The sequence below is a fragment of the Cyberlindnera jadinii genome (assembly GCF_001661405.1).
Source record: "Cyberlindnera jadinii NRRL Y-1542 unplaced genomic scaffold CYBJAscaffold_4, whole genome shotgun sequence".
Taxonomy (NCBI): Eukaryota; Fungi; Ascomycota; class Saccharomycetes; order Phaffomycetales; family Wickerhamomycetaceae; genus Williopsis; species Williopsis jadinii.
The window spans coordinates 1-22,213 of NW_017963655.1; the positions used below are offsets into that span (position 1 = coordinate 1).

Here is a 22,213-nt window from a genome sequence, read left to right on the forward strand (position 1 = left end):
CAATGACTCTCAACTACAGGTTGAATGGGTAAAACTACTTTTGGCCTTAGCATCTGACAAGGAGTTTGTCTCAAAGTACACTCTCAATGGTGAACTGATGAAATCAAACCCTCATCACTCAGAGATCAAGAAGAATACACACGCATTTATAAAGCTCGCCATAAAGACCTTGAAAACGGTATGCAACGAAGGTCAAAATGCTGAAGCGTTGTTCATTTTGGCATCGTTATATTCAAATATACCGACCATAACAGTACCAAAGCCAGATCTTTTGGACCGTAACCTTGATAAGGCATTTGTGCTGTACGTCAAGTCGGGATCTCTGGGCTATCCACTATCTCTTTATCGATGTGGAGTCTCGTGTGAATTTGGTATTGGAACCCATCAAGATGAAGAAAGAGCATTGGATTACTATAAAAGGGCCACGGACTCAGGCTGTAACCAGGCAATGTTCAAGATGGCGTTGATATACGCTGATGGGCTCCTGGGTGTACGTCGCTCCGCAACCAAGACTGTCGAATGGCTTCAACGAGCTGCTGCACAGGCTGATGTTGATACTCCACATTCGCTTTTCGAACTTTGCAAGGTTTACTCAAGAGACTTCTCCTTTATGAAGAATCCGTCTCATCCAGATATCGAGTTTCTGAGAGAATTGGACAGAATTGGAGTGCTCCAGGACGACGAAAAGGCCTTGTACTACTGCAAAGAGGCTGCACGTCTGGTATATCCACCAGCACAGTGTAAGCTTGGTTGGTGCTACGAGTACGGAAAGATGGGGTGCACCATCGACCCTAAGAAGAGTATAGGCTGGTACTCAAGAGCTGCTAAGAATGGGAACGCAGAGGCAGAAATGGCACTAAGTGGCTGGTATCTGACCGGTGCAAAGGGCTTGCTCGAGGCTAACGATAGAGAAGCATTCCTATGGGCCTTCAAGAGTGCCGAGAGCGGGTTTGATAAGGCAGAGTATGCTCTTGGATATTACTACGAGGTTGGTTTAGGCTGTGAGCGTGATTTGGAGATGGCCAGGAAGTTTTACCAAAGAGCAGCGTCCCAAGGCCACGAGAAGGCCGTTGAGAAGCTACGTGGAATGAGGGATCTCAGATGAGTGGTTGTATTAATTAATAATGTATGGACTATGGCAATTATAGGCGAACTCGTAATGACGATAGAGGCTCAAGCGCATTACTGGGCTGATCCACTCTCAGCTGTTTCTTCACTCGCCTCCTGTTCATAAGCTGTAGTCAAGGACTGTTCAGCATGGACAGTTGCAACGGCATTAGCACTGGCTGCTTGCTGCCATAACGGTATTTCCTGTTGAGCAGTTGACTGCGAATATGACTTGTGGTTCATAGCAACACTATCAGGTCTCTCAGGAAGACTCTCTTCAGATAAAAGGGCACTCGTTGCCGGTGTATTCACAGCAGCTGATCTCTGCCAGGAGGGAATCTGAGGATTCGACGAGATGTGCGACGAGGACTGTGGCTGAGGAGAGCTGACAGCTGATGATGTTGCGAGGTTTGCCCGTTTCAAGATCTCAGAGGCAGAAGGGATTGACGACGCCGGTGGAACTGGCGATGTTGCCGTCTCCTTGGTACCATTGCTGCCCAATTCCTTCGCCAGGGAGTTCTTGGACTTGATCAGCTGTTGCAGGGAGTTCAGCTCGTGCTGGATGCTGGCAACCTCATTGGCGATGGACGACTGCTGCTTATCTAGCGCACGGTCTAGAGAGGCCTTCAGGTTCTCAATCTCTGACTTGAGGTACTTCACCTCGTCCTCCACCTTCGAGTTCTTCTCCTTGGAGTCGTTCACCAGGTCCTGGACGGAGTCGATGACGGCGTCGATGGCCTTGGCCTTCTCCGCCTCGCCCTCCTTCAGCTGCTGCTGAGTATCAGCAATCTCCTTCAGCGTGGCCTCGATTCTCAGAAACTCCTCTTCAATCGCCTCCTTGTCCTTATCCAGCTTCGACTTCGAGTCCGGCAGCACGTTGGGAATGAGATACCGCTTCGTGATCTCGTACAGCGCAAACCCAACACCCACAGTGGCTGTTGCCATGATGAAGTAGTCCTTCCAGTCCTTCTCCGGAACAGGTGGCGGCGCAGGCGTGTAGTACTGTGGAGCACTGTGAGCCTGCTGGTGATACGACTGCACACCTTGCTCTGAGCCTGAGGAGCTCTGCGTGCCAGAGGAGCTCTGTGCTGGCGGAGAGCGATCAACGCTCTCCTGCGATCTCTTCATCGCCTCCTCAATCTCCTCCTTCGTCAAGCCTTTGCTCTCCAGGAACTCAACCTTCTTCTCCAGTGGAGACGACGACACTTGTGCGTCCTTAAGGAAGCTCACCGCATTGGCAATCAATTCCTCACGAGTGCTGGACATGATGAAGCGAGCCTACGAGTTGTGGGTGGTCCAGGCAGGGCTTCTTTATACGTTCAGCGTAGCAAGCTCGGTGTGGATGAGCCCTTGGTGGTGGCGGTGGGTACTAACTCAGCGAGAGGATTTGGCGGACGCTCGCTGTGTGTGGCTACCCTTCGGAAGAAGCCGGGGGGAGGAGCCGCTTCGGGCAGCCGATAGCGCGGGGGACGGTATTCCGAGGGCAGTGTTTGAGGTAGTCACGTGCCATAACCTAATCCGAGGACAACATTAGGCTAATCTCTCTATCTCTCTCTCTATTTATGCCACAACAACACCATTAACTACTCCTTCCAGAAGCTATGAGCACTGTGCTGGATGACATATCGACGCCAGGTAGTGGACGAGTGCAGACTGCTGGCGAGCTCACAGCTCACGGTGTTCTACGTGGAGATTGGCGACACATGGGAGGACGACTATAAGGTGAGTGCGCCCGCAATGAGCTGTTCTACTGTATAGAGCTAACCACGTATCCAGTTCGAGACTGCGCTAAGACTGCTACCGTTTAAGCAGCAGACGAGGGTCATCTCCAAGAGGTTCTCACAAGACGCACGCACAGCTCTCGCCAACCAGCTTCTCCAGAGGTTTGTGTGCTGTGCTCTTCTCGACACCACGCCAGACCTGTTATCGTTCACGAGTAACGAATATGGAAAGCCTCAGCTGGAAGGCTGCGGCTTCCAGTTCAGCATGAGCAACCAGCAGGGGTACACCAGCATGGTTGTATCAAGAGCACAGTGTGGCATCGACCTGGCAAACTGCAATGACGTTGACAAGTTTGGCACAGGCTATCTGGCCCATTTTAGAGACATATTCCATCCAGATGAGTATGAAGCACTCGAGGCACTTGCGGACGACGAGCAGACCAAGAACAGATTCACGCACTACTGGGCACTGAAGGAAAGCTACACCAAGCTACTGGGCGTGGGACTCAACGGCGACTTGAAATCCTACAACTTCAGCAACGTCAATACGCTGCGCTGTGACGATACAGTCGAGGCCCACGACACTTTCCAGCGACGCACTGAGCCACTGTGGGACTCCTCCACGACTCTGGCCATTGGCGGAGTCGATGAGGACATTTCGATCTATTCCACAATGCTCAACAAGGAGATCGTCGTCTCTGCCTGTACGCTGGATCACCTCACTGAGACCCCCACTCTGGTGCACGTAAAACTAGAGGACATTGTCAAATTCCTCTCGCACAATAAATGATCCCTGTCTCGGGCTGCTAGCACCAAACATGGAGCTGTAGACATTCATTGGCCTCAGGTTGTGCTCACTGTCCTTCCTGGGCCCCAATTTCCATCACAATGCCCTTCTAAGCCAATCCCGAGGCGTATTTCTGCCTCGAAACAGAAACTTTTCACGTACTCACATAGAACTCACATCCACGAGACATTTTATTCACCGAATATTCAAAGAGAACCGACGCAAATCGTTGCAAGAGCCATGTCGGAGAAGCCCATTTCACACCTCATCGGAGGCTTTGCCGGTGGACTCACCTCTGCGGTGATTCTTCAACCATTCGACCTCGTCAAGACAAGGCTTCAGCAGCAACCGTCAGGGTCTATCCCCGACACTTTGAGGACATTGTCCAGCTACAAGGAGCTGTGGAGAGGAACGCTACCCTCAGCTGTGAGAACCTCGGTGGGCTCTGCACTCTACCTCACGTCCCTACACGCATTCAGATCCGTGCTGGCGAAGAGCCATAACAGCAGTGCCACCAATGTGTCCGGGTCGAGCTCATCGCTTCCCAAGCTCAGTATGGCCGAAAACCTCGTCACTGGTGGGCTCACGAGAGGGTTTGTCGGGTTCGTCACGATGCCCATAACCGTGCTAAAGGTGCGGTATGAGAGCACCGTCTACCAGTACGACTCCCTGTTAGGTGCCGTCCGATCAATTCACCAGACTGAAGGTGTAAAGGGCTTCTTTAGGGGCTTCACTGCCACTTGTATGCGTGATGCTCCGTACGCTGGGCTGTACGTACTGTTCTACGAGCAGTGCAAAATGGTTCTGCCCAAGATGCTGCCCAATGTGGACACTGGAACCACGCTCTCGGTGAGCAAGTCAGCGATGATCAACTCGCTGAGTGCGTTTTCTGCTGCGAGCATTGCAACCACCATAACAGGGCCGTTTGATACGATAAAGACCAGAATGCAGCTGAAGCCATTGGAATTCACGGGGTTCTGGCAGGCTGGTGTGAAGATTGTGAGAGAAGAAGGAGCAATTAGACTGTTTGACGGGCTCTCGCTGCGTCTGACGAGAAAGGCATTCAGTGCTGGCATTGCCTGGGGGATTTACGAGGAGATCATCAAGTATATCGTCAGACAGCATTGAGCCGTCGTGTATTCAGAATTTAGCATAGCTTTCCCATGTACATAGAATCAGAGCTGGAAATAACAGGACATTGCTCTACAGCTTGTGTTTACACAGCTACAGTTGTACGATCTATAAATATCTTAATAACAAATTCAGAATCAAATACACCTCAGCTATAACTGTTGTAGTTCTTTGCCCAAAGACTCCTCGTCTGAGGCAACAACCACAGCAGACTCTTCACGCTTTCTATCACGTCTGGCAAGAAATTGAACCAGTCCCGTGAGCACGAACCCAAAGGCACCTAAGAACAGGGTATATGGGAAACCTTTTGCGAATTCAGGTGCATCATTCTGGTTGAAGGTCAACATTGGAACCCAGGCACCGGTGACATATGCCAGAGTGTTTGTACAGACAACAACAAAGTTTCTCTTCATATCGTTGTGAGCAAGCATACCATTCAACCAACTGAAGATCATAGGCTGGCCCCATGACAATGGGATACCAAGGGCAAAGTATGCAAACCAGTGGAGTCCACGAGGAACGTTCCACGCTGTCAAAATGGCACACGAGAACACGATAAAGAAGTACATGATGTACAGGAAGTACGGTGTTAGCTTGGACTTTGACCAATCGTTGAGATAGGCTGCAATCACTGCGAAGGCAATACCCACACCAGAGATGATTGTTGGGTAGTAGTTATAGTAGTATGAGTCCAACAGCAGCGTTCTCTTCATCCACAGCTGGAAGGCTTGCGACGTCATTGGCTGGTAGGCATTGTTAAACGTCAAGAACAAAACCGGGAACACATAGATGTGCCATGTGTTGAAGAAAGTCTTGATCAGCTTCCAGGTGTACTTCTCACGTGTGTTCAACTGCGCACCGATACGACGACGTCTTTCCAGTGCGATGAGCTTGTCCTCTTCTGTGAAGTAGAACGCGGTGGTGGTGGATGGCGTGTTAGGGTCGACAAAGAACGTGTACACACACACCGGGATGGTGATGGCAGCATCAATGACGAACATCCACTGGAACGGCTGCAAATGGCGATGAGCCCACGAACTCTGTAGAATTCTTTGTTGAAGAGGACCGGAAACCAAACCAGCAGCTGTACCAGAACATCCAAACAAGGTGGCACGCTTGCTGAGCTCCTTCTTCGAGTACCACGAGCCAATCAGGTACTCCAAGCCAGGGAAGTAACCCGACTCCGTGAGCCCAATGAGGAAACGCAACGCGTACATCCCCTTCAGAGACTTTGGCGCAATAAGAAGAACAGTCAGAATGGCCCAGATCAGCTCCAGCCCGGCAAGGTACACCCTGGCTGAGATCCTGTGCAAGATCAGGTTGGAAGGGATCTGTCCAATGATATAGCCCACGGTCCACAGCGTCACCATGGTGTTGTAATCGTTACCTTCCATGTTGTAGTGCTCCTTCATACCGTTGACGTAGGCCGTACCAACGTTACTCTGGTTCAAGGTCTTCATGAAGTAGCCCAGACATGCGGAGCTCATCAAGAACCAGTCCAGCTTGAGGAGGAACTTACGCTCCTTTGGATGTTTATCAAAGGAGTCCCAGATGAACACCTTGGTCTTGTACCACCAGTGTTCTCTCTTCTGGAGCTCCTCTGGAGTCTCCTCCACAGTGAGGTCGATGTAAGGCTTGTCCTGGCTCTCGTTGTCGCTGGAGCCGTTGCCCAGCGTGATGTCGTGGACATCGTACTCCGTCTTCTCACGAACAGAAGGTGAGGACATTGTGTGGTTGTGGTGATGAGTGAAGGAGCCAGCGCCTGTGGCAGTCCACTGGAGCTGCTTCCATCGTCCTTATATACACCTGCTGTACACAGCACAGCAAAGCACACAGCACAGCACACAACACACTGTGGATCTTTCGCTCAGCGAGCATTATGGCTCGTGGCTCGTCTTTTGGTGCCCGCTCTGCCAACGTTGATCCACCTCATTGGCCAACAGCGCATGCCCTCGCGGTGTTTCATAAGCCACAGGATCCACACATACAAATAACACCAAAATGTGTCATATTGGCCGCAGGTCTTTGTCATTCCAGGCAAGCTGAGCCTGGCAGTACAACGCCCCTCCCCCGCCAACGCAACCTGTAGCGGGCCTTTAAACCACACCGTGTGCCACACCGGCTGGCGTGCACACGCCAGCGCGACTGTGTGGCTCTGCGGTGTGGGAGGCACAGATCTGTCCACTGAGCCCGGCATTACACCGTGCACGCTTCGATTTCTACAAGGGCAGGGCAACGGGAAGGCCAAGGCAACGGCGAAGGGCTGCTGGTGCCGACAAAACAGCAAACGTCCGCTTATCAGTGGCTCAGCTCGAGATGGCTCGTCAGTGGAACACAAGCACCAGCTGGTTGTGAAGCCCTCTGGGCCCTGGAGCTCGCTTCCACCACCATCTCTGGCTGCAAAGCGTGGTGGAAAATGTGGCTTTATATGCAGGCTGAATGGGATACCATGCGCACTGCGAAGGCGCTTGTCAGTCCCAAAGAACAAGGGCTGGAAAGCGCTAAGGTGTCGGTTGAGCGATGAGGAGTCGCCGAAGAATTGCTCGATGTGGTAAGGGCTCGGTTGTGGTGTTGTCGATTGTGTGATGAATGTGCAGTTCTGCTGGCGTAATTAGTGCGAATGTGCGGTGTGTGCGGTGTGTGCGGTGTGTGCGGTGTGTGCGGTGTGTGCGGTGTGTGCGGTGTGCGGGTGTTTGTGAGCCACATGCCATAGCATCAACGACACCACGGATGAGCAGCGAGGTGGTGAGAGCTGATGAGATCTCATGAGAGCTGGTGGGAACTGATAAGCGCATCACAAGTGATGCACTCTGCTGTGTCCAATCATCTCGCAGTCTTGGAGATAAGGCAAGCGCTACACAGGCCTCCAAACCGCCTGGTTGTTCGTTAAAACAGGCAACTATATCTGCCAGGCTCGCAAGAACAGTGGCAAAAGAGAAAAGGACAATAATTCATTAAGTGTGTGGTTAATTAGGTCACTTGTAACGTGGTGTGGAGCATCTGTTGCAATTGGCCACTGTGGTTGGTTAGAAGTCGGTCTTTGAAGCGCTTGGTGCACCATTAGCGATCTCATCCAGCATACCGGCAGACGCAGCAACGAGGCCCAAGAAGGGCTTGGATGGGTCCAGAACCTTGGACATGTACTCAGGATGGTACTGGGTGCCCACAAAGAACGGGTGGTTCTCCAACTCGAAGATCTCCATTCTCTGGCCAGTCTCGTCCCTACCCACAAACTTCAAACCATGTGCTTCGATTGTGGATATGAGCTTTGGATTGATCTCGTATCTATGACGGTGTCTCTCCTCGATCTGATCAAAGTTACCGTACAACTTCTTCAGAACAGACTTGTCGGTCTGGAAAACAGTTGGACGCAGACCGAGTCTCATGGTGCCTCCCAGCTTCTCCTTGTCGATCTCTGGCATGTACACAACAGTGGCTTCGTCCTCTGTCAACTCTGGGACAAACTCTTGAGAGTTGGAATGCTCAATCCCGACAACAGATCTGACAAACTCGATGGAGGCCACTTGGAATCCCAGACACACACCCAAGTATGGGATGTTGTTCTCTCTGGCCCATTTAGCAGCGCTCATCATACCTTCAGTACCACGTTGACCGAAACCACCTGGAACGAGAATACCATCAGCAGAGCACATGTCGTGCCATGCCTTGTGAAACTTGATCTTATCGCTCTCACTGGCCTCTGGCTCCAAATCAGTGGCTTCGACCCAAATGATCTCAAGACGACGACGACATCTCATGGAAGAGTGCTCCAAGGACTTGATGACAGACGTGTAAGCATCTTTCAAATGCGTATACTTACCCACCAGCGCAATCTTGACGGTCTCGTAAGATCTGTCATAGGACGTGGTAAGCTCCCTCCATCTGTGAAGCAAGTCAGCACCCTTCGAAGCATCGGCTTCTGAGATGTTGAGCGTGTCCAATCTCAATCTCTGGGTCCAGTACTTGGTCATCTTCTGTTCCAGCAACAACAATGGAACGTGATAGGTAGAGTTCAGATCGTGGACTGCAATGACCTGGTCTGGACCAACATGACAGAACATGGAGATCTTCTCGATGGTTGGTCTCTCCAGCTTATCGGAACAACGGCACGCAATAACATCCGGAGTCAAACCCAGAGATCTCAGATCCTTGATTGCAGCCTGAGTTGGTTTGGTCTTCTGTTCACCGTGAATCACAGGCACCAGAGAGACGTGCATTAGGGCAAAGTTATCACGGCCAACTCTGAACTGAAACTGTCTAAGCGCCTCCACGAAAGGAGCACTTTCGATATCACCAACGGTACCACCAAGCTCGATGATACAAACGTCCGGCTCCAGACCAGTGTCGTCAACTGGGATTTTGGAGACCCTCTCAATCCAGTCCTGGATGGCATTGGTCAAATGAGGAACAACCTGGACCGTCTTCCCCAAGTAATCACCCTTTCTTTCCCTCTCAATCACTTGCGAGTAGACCTTACCAGTGGTGATGTTGTGATCCCTGGTCAGGGTGATGTTCATGTAACGCTCATAGTTACCCAGATCCAAGTCTGACTCACCACCATCGTTCAGCACGAAAACCTCTCCGTGCTCTAATGGCGACATGGTACCAGCGTCAATGTTCATGTACGGGTCAATCTTGATAGCAGTGACCTTCAAGCCGAGCGTCTTCAGCAGCAGCCCTGTAGAGGATGCTAGGACACCTTTACCGATACCGCTGATGACACCACCAGAAACAACAACGTACTTCATTCTCTAAGCTCTATTCAAATGCTCTTTCTAGACAGAACGTGACGGCAAAATCAATGACAAGGGTGAGAATGCAATGGCCCAACCTTCTAGAACGTTCTCAACTAAACGTATTCACCTCGAGGGAAGAAGAGAAGAAGGGGGAAAGAACTCAAAAGAAGAAGGGGCCTTTTAATGGTGAAGAAGAAGAGAAGAGCTGGGCTTGAAAAAAAATTTTTAGGCCTCGCTACGCGCGCGCTCCAGGAGGAATTTCCGATGAGGGCAGCGGCGGTTTGTGTTGGCTGGCTGGTTATGTAAGCACATGGTGTTGGATTACGTAAGGCAAGATTATATTATACGATATTATATAATTGTATATAATGTAATATCATATCATACCGTGCTCAGCTATAAGGTGTATCATCCCAATCCATTGCACAACACCAGGTGTAGAGCCCCTATCACTGAACCTTTACACCTCCGATTCTCCCATCCTCATCCCGTAGGATCTGTGCACGGCCTCGCTTTACCAGTACTTTGATAGCCATCTCCAGGATACGGGGGTGTATTCCATGGAACTCTTGCTTCAGACTCAGGTCTCCGTTAGCTATCTCGTATAGTGTCAGCACTGTGCCTGCCTGTCCCGTCGATTCTATCCATTCCAGTACCATCGCAGCCCAGTCGTCTGGCCGGTTCCAATTCACATAGTACTGTGTGCTGTTGGATTTGCTCTTACCGTCAACAGGTGAGACGTCGCCGCTGCGTAACATCTCTTTGAACAGTAGCCTTATGGTGTCGATGTCCAACTGTCGGTCAATCGCCTCATTATGGAACACTTCGCTGGTGGAGTCAACATCCTGTTGTGAGTCTTCTAGTGACTCAGATTCAACGTCTCCCTGTGACAGTACCACCCCTCTGTCGTTCATTATCCAAATCCTATGGAAACGACAGTATGACAGTATCAGCTGTACCCACTGCTGCCGTTGGGCTGACCACGTTTGTTCATTGGGCTGTTTAGTGAAGAAAGGAGGGAAATTGTAGATCTTTGGGAAGGTAAACGACATTACTTTGCTAGTCTCACCTTCCTCCATGTGATCAGTGTATATGTGGTGAAGTTCAAACAGCGGCTCCGTGTTTGTTTTTCTTTCACAAATGGAGGTTGAAAACATCAACAAACACATGGAATACATAGAATACGCACAATGGAAGTACAGAAACGGGAGCTCGAGAGCCTGCTCAGGGGGAAGGACTCCCAGACGGTTGCACTGGACGTCCTGGAGCACGAGTATGTGAAGACATACGAGGAGCTTATCGATACGCTGGACACGCTAATGGAGTACGAAACCTGTAGAACCACGCGGGACATAAATATAAGCAGAGAAGATATTCTACACGACTACACGGGAGAGGGTGATGTAAGCTCCTTAGCTAATACATTAGAGTATGAGCGTGGAATCCAAAGAATCCGAAAACTAGTTGTTGAAACTGGCCATAGAACCATTCCAATCTTACGGGCTGTACACCAAGTGGATGGTATTCCTCAAAGGGAGTCATCGTTGGCTGATATGTTAGACAACCGTGATCAGATGTTCATCGAGATCATCAAGTTGAGCAATGCTGTCAAGAAGAAGCAAGAAGAGCTCTTTGCACTTGAAAGAGACAACGAAAGACTGCTGGCTGAATCCACGTTACTCTCCACAGTGTCGAGAAGTGACAAGGATGATCAGAATGGTGAGACCAAAGACAATAGTGAAATGCTCAGACAAGAGCTCGAAACAGCGATTGATAAATCAACGAGGTATGCTGAACAAATCCAGCGGGTAATCTTCGAAGAAGGATTGGACTGGTATAACGATAAAGATCTACTAGATGTAGTGGAGCTGTGTGGTTCCATAACCCAATTGTAATTGTATATGTACATGAAATATCTTTTTAGCAGTTGTAGGGAGCACTCTATTTACAACTTGAAGACTCTGCTGTTAATAACATCCCAGTTCAAAGAGTCAAACACCTTCTTGATGTACTCCTTCTTGCCGTTAAGACCGTAATCGATGAGGTATGACTGATCCCATAAACTAATGCCAATTAGTGGGAATGTAAAGTCCTGGATCCCCTCCTTGAGATCCTGCTTGATGGATTCCAACAGTTGGAAATCATCTTTACCAACTGGCCCGTTTAAATCAATGCCTTGGTTAGCGTTGAATTGGTATGGAGAACCACTGTTGTTCAAGGCAAGAACTTCCAACTGCTTATCGGCTCTTTCAGCAAGGAACAACCATCCCTGACCAACAACAGCATCAGAGGCATCAACAAAAACCTTTCCAAGGCCCTCTAAAGAACCAAATTGCTCGTTGATTCTCTGTTCCAACTGTCTAGATGGCCTCGTGTGGTTGTTCTCAGGACTGGTCAGCTGCTGGAAGAAAAAATGGTTGTTATGGGCCTGAGAGGCAACGTTGAACACCTTCTGCTTCGTCTGGTCCTTTGAGGTCACCTGTGCAATGTAGAACGGGAAACGAGTCTCGTCAGCGGTACCAGCAGTGAGCTCCGTCAATCTCGTGGTTAAGAACTGCTGGTAGTCCGTCCAGGCAGTTTGGAACCCAAGCGGAGAGTAAAGCCCAGGCAGCTGTGATACTGGAAGACGTGGAACTGTATGGAGAAGACGTCTCGATTGTCTAAGGAACATCTCTATATTCTCTTGGTTTTAGTTATTTACAACCCAGAGAAGCCCAGTGCTTTGTTGTTTATGGTGAAATTTTCCAACAAAAGCGTTCGCCGGAGGGAAGAGAAAAAAAGATGATACACCCGTACACCGATACACCCGTGCACCGAAACATCCACACACCAAACCATCCGTACATTGCCGGTCGGTTATGAACGTTTGCACGTTTTTCGCTTCTCCGTGTGCGGGCACTAACAAACTCCATCGTCTTTTGCAGAAGTTTCTCTCTGTTCCCTCTGCTTCCATCTTTGCCATTCTAAACGTTCAGCAGAGGGTTTTAATTTGATTGCTTGGGTATAAAAGTGCCGTCAATTCCTGTGATCTTTGCTTTCTCCTTGACGTGGACGGCCTGCATTTAAAGGTTTCGAAGAGATGCTCAAAACAATTGGTTCAAGAGTGATACAGCAACGTACCCCAAGGAGTCTGCTATTATCCACGCAAAGCGTGAGGTTCTATTCTCCATTACCTCGTTATAGCAAAGATGCTGGCAGATATCCAAGAAAGACGACTACGAGACGCTCAGGTACTAGACATCCACTGTATGATGATGCTCTTCATCCATTCAAAGACACACAGGGTCGCATTGACTTTGACGTGACACCAGAGGTTCCAAATCCGTTTGGTGTCATTTCACACTCAGATCGTATTGCCAGAATCCTCAGTGAACCGACGTTAGTCATAGAGCGTCAAATTGAAATGATGAATGTGTTCTTAGGCTTCGAGCAGGTCAACAGGTATGTCATCATGGATGCTCTGGGAAACAAGCTAGGGTTTATGGAGGAACGGGACTTGGGCTTCCTGAAGGCCATGATGCGCCAGGTTTATAGACTTCACAGACCCTTTACAGTTGATGTGTTCGACAACGAGGGTAATAGCCTGCTGACCATCAAGAGACCTTTCAGTTTCATCAATTCTCATATCAAAGTGTTCCATCCGGGGTTCCAAAATGAGCAAGATGGGATCATCGGCGAATCTGTCCAGAGTTGGCATCCATGGAGACGTCGGTATAACTTGTTCAAAGCGGACTCACCTGAAGAGTTCTCACAATTTGGCGCTATAGATGCGAGATTCCTGAGTTTCGACTTCCCCGTGAGGGACGAAGAAGGCGTCGTTATCGGTGCCGTGGATAGAAACTGGGTCGGTTTGGGAAGAGAGTTATTCACAGATACAGGTGTCTACATTATCAGAATGGATCCTGCATCATTCGCAGGAATGCAGGACTACTACCCACAGGTTGGTGGTCCTCTCACACTTGACCAAAGAGCAATCTTGCTTGCAAATGCCGTGAGTATCGATTTCGACTACTTCTCGAGACATTCCAACCAGGGAGGTCTGGTTACTTTTGGAGAGTAATGATCACCACGCACATTCGGAAACTGCGTTAGATATATTTATTATACATGATCTGGGGAAAAGAAAGCATTGGGCAGAGCTGTCGTCGAACTAGCACCAACATATGTACCCTGCTATTTCAAACGATACATCCAGATGTTCTCGTATCATCTAACTACATGAAATCCAATGTCCATGTTGGTTTATAACCATAGCAATAGTATATCATCGTATATTAACTGCCTAGGCTGCATAGCTTCAACAAGATCCACCACGGCGATATCTAACTTCCGAAAGCCGACGGGTATAAATACGCGGAGCCTCTAAAGAACCACACCACCGGAAGCTCACCAGATACCAATCCACGAACTAACAATCACAACCAGCGGTCCCAGGTCCTCAAGCGGTCCTCTGCCTGGCTCTTACCTACAACACAGCTCCAACCCCCAACCCCCCCCCCTCAGTGTATACTGGAAACATACAACAGGTCATGTGACCGTATCGGCGTTAATACGCAGCCTCTGCGTTTTTACGAGTGTTTCCCTTACGACAGGCAGCGTAAAGTTTCCTCCGGCTCTGCCTCGACGTGACGCTGTGGGCAGGGCACCCGCATAAAGTCGCACACAGACGTTGCAACATCGATGACGATCCCGCTACTTCTTCAATCAGGGGGATTGATGGCCGTGTATAAATGTACTGTGTCGGAAGTTTGAGGTCTGCCTTCTTTCATAAACTTGGTTTGTAACTGTTGCGCTATCAAATAGTCGGAGATGTCGCCAAAGCCAACGTACATTGAATTTAAAGACCCGAAGAAGTCACAGTCTGGTAAGCCCCATTTACCGTTTAACAGACAGACACAACCTCTTTACCCTCAGCAATCGATTCCACTCGCACAATATACAAACCTGAGGGCGTACAACCCTGGTGGTGTGATTGGGGAAAAGGACTTGGCTGGTCGTATTCTCAGTGAGCCCATTCTCATTGTCGAGCGTCTCATTCAACCGTATGAGCTTGCCGTGGGGTTCGAAGAGTGCAACAGGTACATAGTGAAGAATTACCGTGGAGAAAAGTTGGCGATGATTGAAGAGCACAGCGGTGGCTTCAAGAAGATGCTCGTTAGACAGGTTGCCAAGTCAAAGAGACCCTTCACATTCGATGTTATTGACAACGACGGCAACGTCGTGTTGAAGTTCAAGCGTAAGTTTGAGTTCATCACCTCCCATCTTAAGGCATGTTTGCCTAACGATACTCTTATTGGTGAGAGTTTCGAGAAGTACAACGTCATCAAGAGAAAGTACAACCTATTTCAAGTGACTGGTCCAAATCAATTGACCCAGTTTGGTTATGTCAACGCTCCTCCTAAGAGTTTTGAGTTTTCTATTGGCGATGAACAAGGACAAACCATCGCCGCTGTGGATTGCAATTGGACTGGGTTGGCGAGAGAAGTCTTCACCAATTCCAACATGTACATTATAAGAATGGATCCTTGGGCATTCCAAGGTGTTGCTGACTTCTACAAAAACGTTAAACAGGTACCCCTGACTCTGGATCAGAGAGCCGTCCTCCTGGCCAACGTTGTCAGTCTTGATTTCGACTACTTCACACGTGATCATGATTCAGATTGAGTTCGCTAATCTACTCTGAGTCCTCTTCGATGCTTCAAGTAGTTTGTTGTTCCATTCACCTGCGGTTGAATGTTTTGCAATCAACTTGAGGGTTTCATAGACGAAGCCAGTCATCTCTGTTCTTCTTATTGAATTCTCAATCTTCCAACGTTCACGTAGATCTAGCTCTTCTTGTAAAGATTGATAGTCACCTGCCTCTTCGTATACCAAACGACGGTCTTTCATCACAGATAATAAGGAAAACTGTAGCTCGCCTGATGGGTAGTGGTTCATCCTTCTCTGTAATACAGCAGGCAACAATTGGATGAACTCTGTGTCTGAAGAACAACACTCATGTGCTATCGGCTCTGGTCTGAGTCCATCCAGCTCCCAGATTCTACCATCTCTGTGGATGAATCCAATAAAATGGAATAGATCCTGTGACTTATCGTTGTCCGTACGGTCCCGGTCGTCTTCAAACATGTTAGGGCTTGAAAAGGAATTGTGTACGGTTCTTATCAGTTCAGAGTTTGTCATTGTCTCACCTTTCATCTCGGAATCAAATGAGCGGATAAAGTCCTTGAAAGACGACAACTCAGGACCCAACTCCACATCGTCTCTGTTCAATAGAATGTTCAGCACAGCTTGTGTAGCACATGCATTGTTGATCATTTGGCGGGCAAAGAAGACATCGCTAGATCTCTCTGCCTCAGTTGACAGCTGAGACTGGTAAACACCATCCAGAGGCTGTCTAGATCTGTCAATATCTGTATATTTGAACAAGAATATGACCCCATATAACGGTGCGTGTTCCGTAAGAGCCAGTGGCGAGTACAACTCTTGAACCTCGACACCTTCCACGTGGAGTTTCTCTATAAGCTCCGTGAAAACACCAGGGTCCGACTCTATCAGATTCCATTGGCCAGTAGACATCTTCCTACCTTCCTTATGATCCTTGCCTCCTTCCCCCCACAAACGGTCAGTGTACCAACATTCGCCATCATCACCAATCCCACCTCAGCTCAACACATCGCTGTGGCCCGTAACAATCTCGACGAGGCACGTGATCTTCATGCAGACTGCTGTACACCAGGTGGTTGGGACCGCAAAGTGCGTACTAGTGCGTTGTTTTTCGTTGGTTTTGTTTGGGGGGACCATTTCTGTCTCCCGCCTCCCATTGTTTGGTATAAAACCTCATGGCTTTCCTTTCCTTCCAACCCGATTTCTTGAGAGGTCTTTCCTTTTTCCTTCTCCTTTTCTCTCTCCTTTCCCTCCAATTGGATAGATTCTCTATTTACCAAACCACATACGTTTAAACCATGTCTGAAGCTGATAAACCTGTTGAGGCCGCTGCTGCCCCAGAAGAGAAGAAGTCCTTCATTGTGAGTATCTGCGTGTCTCTGGACTGTGTGGAGCAATGGCACACGCTTGCTCTTTACGTCTAGCAAGGGGGTGTGGCCATCAGTGCTGCTGAGATAACGTTTGTACTAACAATTGACTGCGACAGGTTACTTTGAAGGACTCTGCCAGTGTTGAGAAGTAAGTTGAATAGCTGCTTCCCCTTTCATGACACATCTACTGACACAGGACAGGTTCAAAGAGGGCCTCCACAAGGTCGGAGGTGAGATCACCCACGAGTACAACTTGATCAAGGGATTTGCGTAAGTTCCTTCCAAACCACAGAGCCCCGTGCTTGTCCAGCTACTAACATTCGCCTATCACACGCTAAAGTGTCAAATTGCCATCCTTCCACGCTTCCACTCTTAAGAAGGATGACCAGGTTGCCACCGTTGAGGAGGACAAGGAGGTTAAGACCCAACAGTAAGCATCACGGATCGTGACGGTGACAATGTTTAGTTCTCTTAATATCTAATAACCACGCTCCTGTTGTAGCTCCTGGTACCTTATTCTGTTCCTGAACCCTCGCTCTCCCCCACCCCCTGAAACCAATGGCGTTAGCGTTGCCATGGTGATTGCAACTATCAACGTCCCCGTAGTTACACTAAGACGTTGCTGCAACAACCATGCGTGCGCGTAACAACAATTACTTTGCTGACGTAAAACATCCACACACCCATCATAGCTCGGGGTGCATTCGGTGACCCTTACTCCCCTACTTCTACAACTAATACAACACAAGATAAAACCATTGAAGACGCTAAACTTCTGGTTGTTGGGCACGTGCTGGTATACACTCTCAATACGATAGCTCAACATGTGTAAATTGGCCTTAGCTGGTAACCCAGGCCAGGGTTATCAAGCCATCAACAATGACCCCGTGGCAAAGCAGATAGACCACATATACCAAGACAGGCTGAGACAGTTCATGGACGAGGGCCAGTACAGGGATTTGAACTTGCCGAAGTTCTACGACGTTGACAGAGTCGCACAGGGGTCCAAGGACGCCAAAGAAGGTGAAGGCTTTGTCGATCTCAGCGTCCATGAGATCCCCGATGTTAAGAAGAGGCCGTTGTTTAAGGATGTGATCAATAAGGATACCGAGTTCCGTCCGGCTCATAAAGGCGATAGTTTTGGGCCTTCCTGGAAGACGTTTTGGTTCAAGCTCAAGCTGAGAATCCCAGACAAGTGGCTGTCGGAGGAGCAGATCTGGTTCCAGTGGGATTGCGGTAATGAAGGCCTGATCTACACCAAGAATGGTACTCCGCTACAGGCCTTTACAGGTGGTGACCGGAACGATTTTATAATTCCAAAGAGGTATTACACATCCAAGAAGTTCACTCTTTACCTGGAGATGAGCTGTAATGGAATGTTTGGTGTTGGAATGGGGTCAGATATCGCTCCTCCAGACCCAAACAGATACTTCACCTTGAGAACCGCAGATTTGGTGTTGCCAAACCTGGAAGCAAGGGCTTTGAAGATTGACTATTGGATTATCAGCGATGCAGCAAGAGAGCTCTCTGGCGAATCATGGCAAAAGTACAAGGCACGCCAAGTGGCCACTGATATCATTGAGGCATTTGATCCAAATGACGTCAAATCCATTAAGAAGTGTCGTGATATTGCAGCCACTTTTATCGGCAAGCACGTCGACAGTGCGCTCGTGTACGATGACATTGCTCCAAATGGAAACAAGATTGACGTTTATGGAATCGGGAACTGCCATATCGATACAGCTTGGCTGTGGCCATTTGGAGAAACAAGAAGAAAAGTTGTGAGATCATGGACCACTCAGATGGAGTTGATGGATCGATACCCTGAGTATAGATTTGTTGCCTCTCAAGCACAGCAGTACAAATGGCTCGAACAGGACCACCCAGACGTCTTTGAAAGATTGGCTGGAAAGGTCAAAGATAAGCAGTTCATTCCAATTGGTGGTTCTTGGGTTGAGCACGATACGAATATCCCTAACGGTGAATCTCTCATCCGTCAATTCCTGTTTGGTCAGAGATTCTACGAGTCACACTTTGGCCAGCGTTGTACCACTTTCTGGCTACCTGATACCTTTGGTTACAGCTCTCAAATCCCACAGTTGTGTCGTCTAGCCGGGCTCGACAGGTTCTTGACTCAAAAGCTGTCATGGAACAACATCAACAACTTCCCAAACACAACCTTTAACTGGGCTGCACTTGACGGGTCCCAGGTCCTGACACATATGCCTCCTGCGAATACGTATACGGCAGATGCCAACTTTGGTGACGTTAAGAGGTCCCTTGTTCAACACAAGAACCTGTCATACGACCAAGCAGGCCTGCTGTGCTTTGGTAAAGGGGACGGTGGTGGTGGTCCATTACCGGAGATGCTGGATAGACTACGTCGTTGTAGAGGCTTGAGCAACACTGTTGGTCAATTGCCTACTGTCCACCTGGGCAAATCTGTTGATGACTTCTACGATGAGATCCTGGAACGGACAGACAACGGTAAAAAGCTGGTTTCTTGGGTTGGAGAGCTATACTTTGAGTTCCACAGAGGAACATATACCACGCAGGCATTGGTTAAGAAGCTCATGAGAAGATCTGAAGGTATACTACACGACTTGGAGTACTTTGCAACGATTGCATCCATTTTGAAACCTGATGAGTACAAGTATCCAAATAAGATATTGAAAGCCTTATGGGAGGATGTCTTGCTGTGTCAATTCCACGATGTGCTCCCAGGCTCTTGTATTGAAATGGTCTACAAAGACGACGTTCATCCAATGTTGAAAAATGTCTATCTCAAGGCCAACGAGTTGATTGATGAGGCGTTGTCTGTGCTGGAGGGTTCATCATTCAACGCTCAGTACAAATTTGTCAGTACGTATCAGTGGAAACCACGCGGTGTCATCTCTGTTCCAAAGGCATTCACCAAAGAGGTGTCACACGTGGAGTACCAGGCGAGCGAAGAACACGACTACATCTTCTTGGGAAAGTCCTCTGTTTCTAGTTCTCCTCTGAAGTCAGGGCTCAAGTATCCTTCTAAAGTGAGCGAGACGAAAGATGGTGACTTTGTTCTGGAGAATGGCAAGCTAAGAGTAACGATTGACCATGGTGGTGTCATTACATCGTTATATGATATTGTCAACGCCCGTGAAGTTCTCGATCTAACGACAGGTAAGAACCATCGTGGTGCTAATCAATATGTCTTGTTCGATGACACACCACTGAACTGGCAAGCGTGGGACACTGAAGTCTTCTCCTTGGACACGTACAAATATGTTGAAAAGGGAACTGTGGAAATCAACGAAACAGGGCCATTGGTGAGCTCTGTCTCTGTCAATTACAAGATTGGTGACAAGTCTCATCTCAAGACGGTTATCTCTCTTGAAGGATTGGACAGCATTAGATCACCTTCAGCTGTGAAGTTCCATTGTGATGTGGATTGGCACGAATCTCGCAAGTTCTTGAAGGTTGAGTTCCCAGTTGATATTCACTCCGACTTTGCCAGTTATGAGACTCAATTTGGCATCACCAAGAGACCAACACATTACAATACCAGTTGGGACGTTGCAAAGTTTGAGGTTTGTCACCACAAGTTTGCAGACTTGTCTGAACACAACTATGGTGTGAGTGTTCTGAACGATTCCAAGTATGGGTTCTCCTCACATGGCAACCTGATGCGTCTATCGCTCCTGAGATCTCCTAAGCAGCCAGATGCGAATGCAGATATGGGCCATCATGAATTTGAATACGCTTTGTATCCTCATGCTGGGCCATTAGATAACACGACAGTTGAGTTGGCGTACCGTTTCAACTCCAAGTTACACCTGCTTAAAGTGCCACTGTCCAAGTCGTTTGAGAACTTTATCACTTTTGAAGGTGACAAGAACATCGTGTTGTCTCATATTAAGAGAGCAGAGGACGACAAGGACGTTTCCTTGGGAGATTTACCAGTAAAGAAGAACAGACAAGATGGTAAAGCTGTTATTGTTAGGCTCTATGACTCTCTGGGTGGTAGATCCAAGGGTGCCATCAAGACCACTGGACCGTTAGTTGCAGCTTACAAGGTGAACATTTTAGAAGACAAGTTGGAGAAACTCTCATTCAAAGAGGTGTTCCCTGAATCATTGTCTTACAAAAAGGTTGAAGTTGAGTTGAGAGCATTTGAAGTTGCTTCTTATAAGCTTGTTTTTGCCTCAAATTGAGTGTGACTCTATGTATGTTTATACAACATTGTGTTGAAGCTGGGAAATGAATAAAAACAGAATCCTTCATGAGTTTGATAACCTGTCGTATGCATCTTGTGTAACCACTAGCATAGGATTGACTGCTGGAAGCTTTGTCTCCTCACTCATAAGACTCAAGGCAGACAAGGCTAGAAAGCTATGATATGGATCTGGAGACGATGTATGCTGATCTGTCTTACCAAATCCACCAATCACTGTGCTTTGAGTCTTGCTGAGCAGATAGCTTGCCATCGCATCTCTATTGACAAACTGCTGTGCTTCTAAAATTGCCAAAGATGCTGAACACCAAAATGAGTAGCAAGTGTCACCGAATTTATTAATTCTTCCGTTATGGGATCCAACATCGTCCATATCACAATCTTCATATTCCAACAGGTCCTGGTTCCAGTTGGTGAACGATATCTGTCGATGGACCAGCCATTGAATCGTTTTGGTCCAATTCCTCAGCTCTAGCCTATCCATGAGCTTTAGCGTTGCCAGTCCACAGAATGTATAGCCAGCGTGACTTTCAAATTCACCCAGGCCACCATCGAATGTCCTTTTTGACATAATGTAACTCTCCAACTTCTCCAAGTCAATTCGATTTGGCCCATTGTACTTGAGTAATTGACATACACTCACGGCCATATAGCTCTATCTCAGATCACCTTCTCCACAGGGCTCACCAGTAGAGTCTAGCAGAGACTTTATGGATCCATCAGCCAGCTGACATCTCGAGACATATGACATTATCAACTCTGAGTCCAATCGCGTGTGGAAGTCATCTCCGAGCATTGTGAGGATACACAATGCGCAGTATGTGTTGGCAATCGTAGGCCTATCGTACTCACTAGAGATCAGCTCATGTATATGCGATCCTCTGAATCCCTCCCCTGATGGAACCAACAGGCTATAGACGTACTCCGTGTACAGTTTGATCTCATCTTGAGTGAACTTGTAGTCCAGTATACCCAACCCTCCTATTGCACAGTACATGATCATCAGCTTGTTTGAAGCCTCTGACTGGAGACGAGACGGCAGTGCAGTGAGCACCATCTTGAAGTATCGCACATGACGATCGTATAACAGCTCTTGCGCCATTTATATTAGAAACTCATGGCATTTAATGCTTCCAAGTATGGGAAAGTGATCATGATAATTCACTCCATACCAATTAGGTAACATCCGAGGTTTCGTCAGGTGATCAAATACCCCGGATTACACAGTTTGCGTGCTCTGAACACTTGATTGATTTCATACATCAAACTAAAACACATTTTCCATGATTCAGCCTCAGCCACATTCCACTGGAATACCTGGAGCACTTGAACATGACTTTCATCAACAGGTGGCTCCATAAGAGCCAACGCTGGCTGACGATTCTGTTCGGTGGGCTGGTCGTCACTGGCACGCTTTATCTGATCCTCAAGCCATTACCACCGGCACCACAGCCGAAGCGGAGAACTAAGCAAGAGTTGGACGCTAT

General features: G+C 48.3%; 16 protein-coding genes across 16 annotated transcripts; 7 read left to right on the forward strand and 9 right to left on the reverse strand.

Moving 5' to 3' along the window:
• Positions 1-97: 97 nt before the first annotated feature.
• CYBJADRAFT_149014 (tetratricopeptide repeat protein) lies at positions 98-1,105 on the forward strand (the record flags this gene model as incomplete). The annotated part of the gene is made up of 2 exons (XM_020213303.1): positions 98-586; positions 641-1,105. The coding sequence occupies 2 exons, from the start codon at positions 98-100 to the stop codon at positions 1,103-1,105; spliced, it is 954 nt and encodes a 317-aa protein (XP_020071148.1).
• On the reverse strand, positions 1,089-2,432 carry CYBJADRAFT_166849 (uncharacterized protein). The gene has a single exon (XM_020214654.1). It carries the CDS (start codon positions 2,371-2,373, stop codon positions 1,183-1,185), a length of 1,191 nt encoding a protein of 396 aa, XP_020071149.1. The 5' UTR covers positions 2,374-2,432; the 3' UTR covers positions 1,089-1,182.
• Positions 2,433-2,724: 292 nt separating this feature from the next.
• On the forward strand, positions 2,725-3,618 carry CYBJADRAFT_172098 (4'-phosphopantetheinyl transferase family protein; the record flags this gene model as incomplete). The annotated part of the gene is made up of 2 exons (XM_020216293.1): positions 2,725-2,829; positions 2,884-3,618. 2 exons carry the CDS (start codon positions 2,725-2,727, stop codon positions 3,616-3,618), a joined length of 840 nt encoding a protein of 279 aa, XP_020071150.1.
• A 237-nt stretch (positions 3,619-3,855) lies between these two features.
• On the forward strand, positions 3,856-4,743 carry CYBJADRAFT_125437 (solute carrier family 25 member 38; the record flags this gene model as incomplete). Its single annotated transcript, XM_020212592.1, has 1 exon — positions 3,856-4,743. The coding sequence occupies one exon, from the start codon at positions 3,856-3,858 to the stop codon at positions 4,741-4,743; it is 888 nt and encodes a 295-aa protein (XP_020071151.1).
• A 155-nt stretch (positions 4,744-4,898) lies between these two features.
• Positions 4,899-6,473, reverse strand: CYBJADRAFT_177018 (MFS general substrate transporter; the record flags this gene model as incomplete). Its single annotated transcript, XM_020216834.1, has 1 exon — positions 4,899-6,473. The coding sequence occupies one exon, from the start codon at positions 6,471-6,473 to the stop codon at positions 4,899-4,901; it is 1,575 nt and encodes a 524-aa protein (XP_020071152.1).
• Positions 6,474-6,524: 51 nt separating this feature from the next.
• Positions 6,525-7,095, reverse strand: CYBJADRAFT_69604 (uncharacterized protein). The gene has a single exon (XM_020217868.1). It carries the CDS (start codon positions 6,941-6,943, stop codon positions 6,614-6,616), a length of 330 nt encoding a protein of 109 aa, XP_020071153.1. The 5' UTR covers positions 6,944-7,095; the 3' UTR covers positions 6,525-6,613.
• Positions 7,096-7,771: 676 nt separating this feature from the next.
• CYBJADRAFT_166854 (CTP synthase) lies at positions 7,772-9,656 on the reverse strand (the record flags this gene model as incomplete). Its single annotated transcript, XM_020214655.1, has 1 exon — positions 7,772-9,656. Exon 1 carries the CDS (start codon positions 9,492-9,494, stop codon positions 7,773-7,775), a length of 1,722 nt encoding a protein of 573 aa, XP_020071154.1. The 5' UTR covers positions 9,495-9,656.
• A 204-nt stretch (positions 9,657-9,860) lies between these two features.
• On the reverse strand, positions 9,861-10,570 carry VPS25 (ESCRT-II subunit protein VPS25). The gene has a single exon (XM_020214656.1). It carries the CDS (start codon positions 10,532-10,534, stop codon positions 9,932-9,934), a length of 603 nt encoding a protein of 200 aa, XP_020071155.1. The 5' UTR covers positions 10,535-10,570; the 3' UTR covers positions 9,861-9,931.
• A 9-nt stretch (positions 10,571-10,579) lies between these two features.
• CYBJADRAFT_69609 (uncharacterized protein) lies at positions 10,580-11,402 on the forward strand. Its single transcript, XM_020217869.1, has one exon. The coding sequence runs from the start codon at positions 10,673-10,675 to the stop codon at positions 11,375-11,377; it is 705 nt and encodes a 234-aa protein (XP_020071156.1). The 5' UTR covers positions 10,580-10,672; the 3' UTR covers positions 11,378-11,402.
• Positions 11,291-12,190, reverse strand: RSM26 (mitochondrial 37S ribosomal protein mS42). Its single transcript, XM_020214657.1, has one exon. The coding sequence runs from the start codon at positions 12,151-12,153 to the stop codon at positions 11,428-11,430; it is 726 nt and encodes a 241-aa protein (XP_020071157.1). The 5' UTR covers positions 12,154-12,190; the 3' UTR covers positions 11,291-11,427.
• A 261-nt stretch (positions 12,191-12,451) lies between these two features.
• Positions 12,452-13,760, forward strand: CYBJADRAFT_166857 (Scramblase-domain-containing protein). Its single transcript, XM_020214658.1, has one exon. The coding sequence runs from the start codon at positions 12,562-12,564 to the stop codon at positions 13,540-13,542; it is 981 nt and encodes a 326-aa protein (XP_020071158.1). The 5' UTR covers positions 12,452-12,561; the 3' UTR covers positions 13,543-13,760.
• Positions 13,761-14,291: 531 nt separating this feature from the next.
• On the forward strand, positions 14,292-15,146 carry CYBJADRAFT_161576 (Scramblase; the record flags this gene model as incomplete). The annotated part of the gene is made up of 1 exon (XM_020213623.1): positions 14,292-15,146. One exon carries the CDS (start codon positions 14,292-14,294, stop codon positions 15,144-15,146), a length of 855 nt encoding a protein of 284 aa, XP_020071159.1.
• On the reverse strand, positions 15,138-16,058 carry CYBJADRAFT_126200 (uncharacterized protein; the record flags this gene model as incomplete). The annotated part of the gene is made up of 1 exon (XM_020212633.1): positions 15,138-16,058. The coding sequence occupies one exon, from the start codon at positions 16,056-16,058 to the stop codon at positions 15,138-15,140; it is 921 nt and encodes a 306-aa protein (XP_020071160.1).
• Positions 16,059-17,099: 1,041 nt separating this feature from the next.
• On the forward strand, positions 17,100-20,909 carry AMS1 (alpha-mannosidase). Its single transcript, XM_020214659.1, has one exon. The coding sequence runs from the start codon at positions 17,341-17,343 to the stop codon at positions 20,704-20,706; it is 3,366 nt and encodes a 1,121-aa protein (XP_020071161.1). The 5' UTR covers positions 17,100-17,340; the 3' UTR covers positions 20,707-20,909.
• Positions 20,773-21,297, reverse strand: CYBJADRAFT_172109 (protein geranylgeranyltransferase type I subunit CDC43; the record flags this gene model as incomplete). Its single annotated transcript, XM_020216294.1, has 1 exon — positions 20,773-21,297. The coding sequence occupies one exon, from the start codon at positions 21,295-21,297 to the stop codon at positions 20,773-20,775; it is 525 nt and encodes a 174-aa protein (XP_020071162.1).
• Positions 21,298-21,364: 67 nt separating this feature from the next.
• On the reverse strand, positions 21,365-21,905 carry CYBJADRAFT_69743 (terpenoid cyclases/Protein prenyltransferase). Its single transcript, XM_020217870.1, has one exon. It carries the CDS (start codon positions 21,826-21,828, stop codon positions 21,382-21,384), a length of 447 nt encoding a protein of 148 aa, XP_020071163.1. The 5' UTR covers positions 21,829-21,905; the 3' UTR covers positions 21,365-21,381.
• Between the last annotated feature and the right edge of the window lie 308 nt (positions 21,906-22,213).